Below are 9,132 nucleotides of genomic sequence, written 5' to 3'. Positions count from 1 at the left end.
TTCCAGATGAGCTTCTAAGGCCAACTGTCCACCATTTCATTTTGGCTAATATTGTTATGGATTTTTAAAAAAATATGCAAGCAGCAAGAAGGTTGAAAATAGGATTGAAAAATTATCTCTAAAATTTTATTAATCATAGGGCTTTAAATAGCCAAATAAATAAAGTAGTAGACTCCTCCTACAACTAAAGTACTAAACTCTTACTATAATTAAAATTCTGAATCTTTTAGCAGACTCCTCCTAAAACTAAACAACTAATTATTCTAGAAAACAGTAGCAGTAACAGATGCAAAATCCAATACTCCTCCTTGTTTCTGTTGCTGCAGCCTAAAGAAGGTCATCCTCAATTCCTTCTTCTGCTATTAGTGCTTGTGCATGAGCATCTTTGAACTTGTACACTTTTGTAACATGACCTTTTTGTTTGCAATTTTCACATAACGCATCAGGTCTCCACCAACAAAAATTTTCTAAGTGTGTTTTCTTTTTGCAATATTTGCAATAAGGATAATCGACTTTTTCTTTTTGGTGTTTCGCATAAAAAATATCCTCAGTAACTTTGTCTTGTCTGAAGGCCCTTCTTTGCTCTTGTGCTTGAATAGCACTTATTAATTCTGCAACAGAGATGGTAGAGAGATCTTTAGACTCTTCGAGAGAGGAAATTTTGGATTCAAATCTCTCAGGAATTGTCACAAGAATTTTTTCAACTATCTTGTCATCTTTGAAATCCTCGCCAAGTAACCTGATTTTATTGATAATTAAAGAAATCCGGTCAGAATACTTAGCCATAGTCTCGTCATCTTGCATTCTAAGAGATTCAAAATCTCTTTTCAAATTTAAAATCTGATTTTGTCTGCCTCGTTCACTTCCTTGATACTCCTGTTTGAGTGTTTTCCAAGCTTCTTTTGTTGTCTCACATGCAATAATTTTAGAGAAGATTGAACCTACAACTGAATTTTGAATTATAGTTTTGGCTTTGTATTTTTTGGTTTTCTCATCTGAATGAGCTTTGATTTGGGCAAGGGTAGGATTTGCAGGAATTGGTTGTATTCCATTACAACTTCCCATAGATCATAAGCTTCAAGATAAGATTTCATTTTTACTGACTAAATTTGATAGTTTTCACCAGTGAAAGTTTGTGGGGTATTCAAAGAGAGACCGCTGCTTGCCATTGTTAAATATTTGGTTAAAAATCGGTATGGGTAAAAATACGTATGGTTTAAAAGTGGTTGAAATTGGTTATTTTTCAGCGAATTCAGCGATCCGTCAAGATCAATGGAGGCTCTGATACCACTATTATGGATTTTAGAAAAAATATGCAAGCAGCAAGAAGGTTGAAAATAGGATTGAAAAACTGTCTCTAAACTTTTATTAATCATAGGGCTTTAAATAGCCAAATAAATAAAGTAGTAGACTCCTCCTATAACTAAATTACTAAACTCTTACTATAATTAAAATTTTAAATCTTCTAGCAGACACCTCCTAAAACTAATCAACTAATTATTCTAGAAAACAGCAGCAGTAACAGATGCAAAATCCAACAAATATTGTTTAGGTATCCTGCTTTCACTGTGTATATTCCTTTAGTACTTGTTCCCCATATGAGTTTATCTGTAAGCTGTTCATGGACCATACATTTCTCCAATTGTTCTGGAAGGCTAAGTAATTCACGCAATTCCCAGTCTTGCACATTTCTTCTATGGATTGGAAACCAAGAATTGTCTGCTCTATTCTGAGAGACAGTTGAATCAGGTCTACTTGCTATTTGATAGAGGTTTGGAAAGTCATTTTGTAGAGTTGAATCCCCTAGCCACTTGTCTTTCCAAAACTTAACATTAGCCCCATTACCGATTTGAAATCTGCTATTCTGGCTGAACTCCCCCCATAGTTTGATTATGTATTTCCAAGGTCCAACCGCATGCGCCGCCCTAGAGACTTTTGTACACCAGTTACTCTGGATCCCGTGTTTTGCATTCACCACTTTCTTCCAAGTTGACTGTTCCTCTTGCACATATATCCATAGCCATTTCATGAGTAGGCATATGTTGTGTGTGGCAATGTTTTTGATGCCCAGGCCTCCAAGAGTTTTAGGCAATGTCACTATCCCCCATTTCACTAAATGAAACTTGTGTGATTCGCTATTGCCTTCCCATAAAAAGTTCCTTCTGATTCTGTCCAGTTTCTTCTATACCTTTGAGGGGATGTACCTTTGAGGGGATGGGAAAAAGAGACATAAGATAAGTAGGGATACTGTCTAGTACACTGTTGATGAGTGTGTGTCTGCTCCCCATGGATAAATATTGCATTTGCCATGTAGCAAGCTTCTTTTCAAATTTCTCCACCACTCCATTCCAGATTTCAGTTGATTTGTGCTTAGCACCCAAAGGCAGTCCCAGATAGGTTGTTGGAATGAGCCTATCTCACAACATAAAATATCTGCAATGGATTCTTCTGTTGACAAGAATTAGCCCCAAATTTAACGGGATTGGGGTTGCGAGGAAGCTTAAGAGTGTTCTCTTCTCCTTTAAGTTGCTTTCAAGTACTGTTTTGATATTTTTGGAATTATTTTCGTTGCTTAGGCATTCGCTTGTCTGTTTTGTTCCCAGCTGCCTTGATCATGATTTCCGCAGATTCTTGTTTTATGTATTAATTTGGTTTTTCTATATAAAAACAAGTATATACGAGTAAACATGCAGAAATGCAATTTAGTCCATCTATGACATGTTATATGACTGAAAGGGAAAAGATTAACGGACTATTGCAATTCTCCCCATCGTGACAAAGCGAGTCACTCATGATTCGATAGTTCCATTTTTCGCCGATGCATCCCAATGAAATCCCAGCAGTCAAACCAATGTGTTTGTTCCGCACCCTCCTTGCAATCAAATCTATTCCAAGGTGTCCGGAGGCGGGGGAAAGAAAGGAGGGATTGAGCCCCAGGTGCTAGACCGAACATAAGTACAAGTCCAAAACCATCATACGAAATCTATAGGAACCTTCAAATCATGATTCTCAATCCGTTTAGCTCAAATCATGATTCTCCCTTTTCCCCACCCATTGCACTAGGTGAATGGATTTCCGGTGAATCCAAGTTCGGACATCCCACAGTTTTCCAAACAAACGATAAAATCAAAGCTTTTGCTCAAGTTTTATGGTGTACCTCCTTTTTTCTCATCATTTATCATAATGGAGTTGAAGTCTCCCATAGACCATTAATTCCAGACTATGATAATCCATAGAAGTTTATTATCATAGTTGGCCTTTAGAGTGAGTTGTTTCTTAGTGATGTTAGGCCAAAATACTATATCTTTTAGTACATTACTCACCTTACTCACCTTACACGTTGTTAGTTTAGTGGTTAATTGTGCGACGTTTGAACTAAATTATGTTGTTTTATGTGTAGGAGCATCGGAAGACAACGACGAGTGAAGGTTGCACAATGCTAAATTAGTCTCGACGGTCGATAAGGAGTGGCATTTAAGTAAAGGTCACCCTTTCTAGCAATAGTTATTCCAGATAATTCAGTCAAGTCCAAGTCTCTTGGCTTGATTCCAGTTGGGAGTTTCCAGTCGAAGTGATACAGCAATTGGGCCAATGGCAAGTAAAGATTAGCTAAACCAAATGACATTCCAGGACAAATTCTCCGTCCACCACCAAAGGGAAGAAACTCAAAATTATTACCAAAAAAATCCATAGAGCATTGCTCAAATCTCTCTGGCTTAAAGCTTTCGGCGTCATCCCAATATTTTGGATCTCTTCCCAATGCCCAAACATTAACCATAACTTTGGTCTTCGCAGGAATAGTGTAGCCGTTTATATCTGTGTCTTCCCTGCATTCTCTTGGGACCAAAAGTGGAGAGGGTGGATGAAGTCTCAAAGTTTCTTTAATGACTAACTTTAAGTATTTCAGCTCCTCCACATCGTTTTCATCAAAAGATACTTTGTCCCTAAAGGCTTCTCGCACTTCTGCTTGAGCTTTGGTGAATACACTTGGATTCTTCATCATTTCAGCCATAGCCCATACAGTTGTTGTTGATGAAGTTTCCGTTCCGGCAGCAAACATGTCCTGTAAATTAATAATGGCAAAGCTATTATTTTCTTATTTGTGATAGGATTTTGAAAATCTTTTAGCTATGGCAATGGATATGGGAGTAAGTATAAGCATATATAGTATTCAATAGTACTTACAACAATAACAGCTTTGATATTGTTGTTGGTGATGGGAAATTGAAGACTTGTATCATTCTTAAGTCTTAGTAGGACATCAATTAGATCTTCACCTCCTAATGCACCATTACTCTTGCCAGCTGCAAGATTTTTCTTGTGCTCGTTGATGACATCCTCAACAATGGCATCTACCTTAAGGTGGGCATTCAGAAGTTTACGCTTCATTCCACTGAGAACATGAAGAAACTTGTATGAAGGGAAGATGTCTACCACATCAAAGCCTTCTGCTAATCCTATTACTTCTCTGATCTTTTTTGCAAATATATCTTGCCCCTTGAGTACTTGCCCAAATGCTGATCTACACGTCATGGAGCTTGCAAACCAAATGATCCTCTGCGTAAAATTAACTAGCTCACCAGAAGAAGAATCTGACCGGATAGAGTCAATGAGACGAACGACTTCATCACGTCTGATCGAGCTGAAGGACCGAACATTCTTTGCATTGAGAAGTTCCATGACACAAATTTTACGCATTTGTCTCCACTGGTCGCCATAAGGGCTAAAGGCAATGTCGGACTGGTTATAACAGATAATGTCCATGGCTACAATTTTAGGCCTAGATGCAAAAACCATGTCATGAGTTTTTAGTACTTCTTTTGCCATCTCCCTAGAAGTAACCACAACTGCAGAAATTTCACCTAACTGAAGGTGCATAAGTGGTCCATATTTTTTGGCTAAATCTCTAAGGACATGGTGTGGTTCTCCACCAATCATATGAAGCATACTTCCTAGTATTGGTATTTTCCATGGACCTGGTGGCAATTTTTTGCTTTGGCTATTAGAGTTCTTCCATTTCCTCAACAAAAATAGGAAAGATAGGAATAGGAAAATGGAAACCAAGCTGAAGAATTGCATTTTCGGAGATAAATGGAGGATTATTAGATGATTCTTCAAAGTCTAGTTGCGTATGGTCTTTTATAGGCATTTGTAACTTTGGCAATATAATAATTTCTGCAACTTTTGTTACATATGATTAGAGCAGACTTTGTTTACTTTCCTGTTGACCATTAATTATTCCTAATCAAAATAATTCAGCTGACTCAAAGAACAACAATGATGTGCTAATTATTAGTCGGGAAAATTCCTAGTAATGTGTGGGGTATGGCCCAGAAAGACTTTGGCGGCTGAAATTTGATAGTATTATAAGTATTAACAAATAAACTTAGTCTTGTGTTCCTTAGAAAGTGAAAGTGGAGAGACAACTTAGTTTTGTTTGTATGTACTAAGATATACATGTACTGTGGGATGGTTGGAGTTGTATAATTCCTAACCAGAGATCTAAAATAATCAGAGCTTTTTTATTTCCTTCACGGGTCTACTGACACAAATTTGAATTAGTAACATGTAATAATATCTACTCCCTCTATATCAATTTAGATGAGCTAGTTTGACTCAATACAGAGTTTAAGAAAAAAAAAACTTTTGAAATTTGTGGTCTTAAAAGCTTAAGGGGTAAAAATTTTACGGGGTCATGACATTTGTGTGGTTATAAAAGCTTCTCATTAAGGGTTAAAATAAGTAAATTGAAGAGTTTAAAGTTGAATTATTTTCAATCATAAAAATGTGTCATTCTTTTTTGAACGAACTAATAAGAAAAGTGTATCATCTAAATTGAAACGGATGGAGTACTTGTTTTAGTAATTAACATTGAGAACTATTTATTTCGTAGGAGTATTGTATATGGAAATTTGATGAATTTTATTTTATTGGTCGAGATATGTACTTAAAACATTTATTTGAATCTTGAAAAGCGAAACAAGACATGTTAAACGTAATAAATAATAGAAGTACATGTTAAATATCAAAAAGCAAAACAAAACATATTAAAAGTTAAATGTGTGGTCATAAATAATATTTTTATTATTTTGGAAATATTGAAATTCAGTATCTTCAAATAATGGGTTGGTCGTTATTATTTGTAATTATAAACTTAAGTTTTAATTAAATAAAATAATTGTGAAATATTAAAAAAAATTCTTGAATATTATTAAATAGTAAATATTAAACTTAGTTCAAGTGAAATAATGATTTTTACTCTCGTAACTTCAACATTTTTACGAAGTATTATTTATTTTCGAATTTCAACTTAAGCTAAATAGTGTCCAAACGGAATGCCTAGTAATAAATTTTTATAACTTAAGCCATTCACCCAGGCTATAGTGCCCGTGGTGATGGGGTATTTGGCATTGGTGCCTACCATGTATATAAATAACCAAAAGAGTGTCGGAGGAGGACATAAAACCAAACCTCTACAAATATTACATGCAACCCAAAACTTGTAATTGTTGGTCTGTGACCTGTTACAAAAAAGGTTGTGTGATCACGCCCAACTATAGTCCTTAAAATGATAAGCGGTCGCTGCAAATATAATCCGGTCTAAAGGTCTGGAGTCGAATCCCACAGAGAACTAAGGTTTCACTATAACTGTTCAATATTACAAAAAAGACAAGTTCGAACAATTCCTTAATTATAAATATTAAGATTCTTATGTCTAACTAATTATATAACAAATTAAAGTAGTAAATTAATAACTAGGAATACTAAGGGTTGGAGACAAGATTGAAAAAGCCTAGAGTTATGATTTTTCCAATTAACGAAATCCTTCCCGCTACGTCTCCTACAATTTTGCATAAGTATTCTCTACTGATCATAAGCACTCGACTAATCGTAATTCTCTCTCGAGCAACTACAATAATGTACTAGTCATATTCTTTTGAATTACGCTAGCTCACATTTCTTCACCGCTCACTATGATCATGTCAAAGCCTCGTTATCTCTAATCCCGATTTTAAACCCACCGTATTTATCTCTTATATATCTTGGGAGTGACGTTGTTCGACAACAACCTAAATATGCACTCTTTCACAAGCAATACATAATAAATATGCATAGTCAATTAATGGCCATTCAATCAACAACAATAAACACGTAGTTGAACAAGTAGGGTTATTCAAACGCAAACTTATATTAAAACGTAACAAGAATTCATCCTCCAAAAAGTTCCATCAAACTCTAGATTAGAGAGTTTAGCTACTCATAATTATATAAATAATCTTATTCATATTCAAAAGCATTAAACTACATATTAAAGAAGAACTAAGAGAAACACTCTTGTGATCCGCGCTTCAGAGTGTTCTGTAGCCTTTTGCCTCTCCAATAATGTCCCTCCCTAAAAACAAAGTTTAAGAGTATTTATAAGGTAGGGTTAAAGTCTACATGTAAAAAATTAATGAGGAAATAGAAGGTGGCTCGGATACGCATCGTCGGCGCGGGGCATCGTCAGAGGCGCCAAACTACATTGCAAGGCACCATCAGGGGCGCTAACATACACTACAAGGCTCCATCAGAGGCGCCAATGTTGATGCCCTGGACATAGCCTTGCATTGTATAAGGCTGTGACTTTTCATGGCCTTGCAATGTTTAAGGCTGTGACTTTTCATGGCTTTGCAATATTGTGACGACCTGACCGATCGTTTTGAGTATTGTAGCCCCATTTCCTGCTTATTCTATGTTCATTTGTGGTTATGTGACTTGCTGGGATGGTTGGGAAGGTTTCAGGGATGTTTCAGAGTGAATTGTGACACTTAGTCCCATTGTTGGAAGCTTAAGTTGAAAGAGTTGATCAGATGTTGACTTATGTGTAAACAACTCCGGAATGTGTTTTGATGATTCTGATAGCTCCGTATAGTGATTTTGGACTTAAGAGTATGTCCGGTTATTGATTTGAAGGTCGGTAGGTCATTTTGGCTTGAATTGGCTAAAGTTAAAGGTTTGAGAGATTAAAAAGTTTGACTGAGAGTTGACTTTATTGATATCAGGCTCGAATTTTGGTTTAGTGAGTTAGAGTATATCCGTTGTATTATTTATGATTTGTGTGCAAAATTTGAGGTCAATTAGAATTGGTTTGGTATGAATCAGCGTTGGTTTTGGAATTGAAATATTCATTAATTCAATAGGCTTGATGTGAGGAGCGATTCGTAGATTTGATATTGTTTGATGTGATTTTAGACCTCGAGTAGGTTTGTTATGTGTTTTGGAACTCTATGGTATGTTTGGACGGGGTCCCAAGAGCCCCGGGCATGATTCAGATTGATTTGGGTTCATTTTGAGACTTAGGAGGGATATTGTTGCTATATGGTGCCATCGAACCTGCAGTGGGTCTGGACGCAGTTGCAGTTGGGGGATCGCAGGAGAGAAATGACTTGGGCTTGGAGGGGACCGCAAATGCGAGAGGTCGTCCGCATCTGCGAGCCCGCAGGTGCATGAGTTTTGGTCGCATAAGCAAAATTGGCCAACATGGTCTTGGGTCGCAGAAGCGGACTTTGTCCGCATGTGCGGGTGCATAGAAGCGCTCTTTGCCCGCAAAAGCGGGAGCGCATGCGTGCTTTTTAGACTACAGAAGCGGAGACTGTTGGGCTTGAGTTGAAGCCGCACCTGTGATGGATTTTCCGCAGGTGCGGAGCCGCAGAAGCGGTTGATGGTTCGCAAAAGCAAAACAACTGAGCAGAAAATGGGCATATCGAGGGTTTATTCCCATTTGTCATCTTTTGAGTTAGAGAGTTCGGTTTTGGGCTATTATGAAGGGTATTTTCAAGGACTTGATCGGGGTAAGTGTGTTTACTCGGATTTGATTATTATTCATAAATCTATCATTGTGAAACTTTCCTAGTATGATTGGACTCATTATTGAATGAGTGTTCAGATTTTATAAGTTTGGTCGGTTTTGAAGTGCGGGCGAGGGGTTTACTTTTTGAGTTGACTTTTTAATTTTCTTTAAAGATTGCAATTTTATTGTTCGGAATAGTTTACTATAGCTTGTATTTATGGTATTAAGTTATTTTGGCTAAATTCGAGCCGTTCAGAGTTGGATATTTACGGATAGGGCTTATTAAAGGATTGATTTGACTT

At 36.7% G+C, this 9,132-nt stretch overlaps 2 protein-coding genes across 2 annotated transcripts; both read right to left on the bottom strand.

Moving 5' to 3' along the window:
• Window positions 1–327: 327 nt before the first annotated feature.
• On the bottom strand, window positions 328–1,065 carry LOC142168265 (uncharacterized). The gene has a single exon (XM_075228924.1). It carries the CDS (start codon window positions 1,063–1,065, stop codon window positions 328–330), a length of 738 nt encoding a protein of 245 aa, XP_075085025.1.
• Window positions 1,066–3,423: 2,358 nt separating this feature from the next.
• On the bottom strand, window positions 3,424–5,125 carry LOC107795237 (5-epiaristolochene 1,3-dihydroxylase-like). Its single transcript, XM_016617832.2, has 2 exons — window positions 4,186–5,125; window positions 3,424–4,063 (listed from the first exon to the last, which is right to left on the bottom strand). Exons 1-2 carry the CDS (start codon window positions 5,077–5,079, stop codon window positions 3,440–3,442), a joined length of 1,518 nt encoding a protein of 505 aa, XP_016473318.1. The 5' UTR covers window positions 5,080–5,125; the 3' UTR covers window positions 3,424–3,439.
• Between the last annotated feature and the right edge of the window lie 4,007 nt (window positions 5,126–9,132).

The sequence above is a fragment of the Nicotiana tabacum genome, chromosome 13 (assembly GCF_000715075.1).
Source record: "Nicotiana tabacum cultivar K326 chromosome 13, ASM71507v2, whole genome shotgun sequence".
NCBI classification, from domain to species: Eukaryota; Viridiplantae; Streptophyta; class Magnoliopsida; order Solanales; family Solanaceae; genus Nicotiana; species Nicotiana tabacum.
Note: the sequence above shows the minus strand (reverse complement) of the source record. Positions and strands in the feature narration are given on the sequence as shown.

Bases quoted from the DNA above. Each gene is read 5' to 3' on its own strand.
- LOC107795237 (XM_016617832.2), bottom strand. From the start codon at position 5,079: ATGCAATTCTTCAGCTTGGTTTCCATTTTCCTATTCCTATCTTTCCTA. The intron at 4,064-4,185 runs GTAAGTACTATT...ATTAATTTACAG, and splicing joins ATATCAAAGCTGTTATTGTT to GACATGTTTGCTGCCGGAAC.
- LOC142168265 (XM_075228924.1), bottom strand. From the start codon at position 1,065: ATGGGAAGTTGTAATGGAATACAACCAATTCCTGCAAATCCTACCCTT.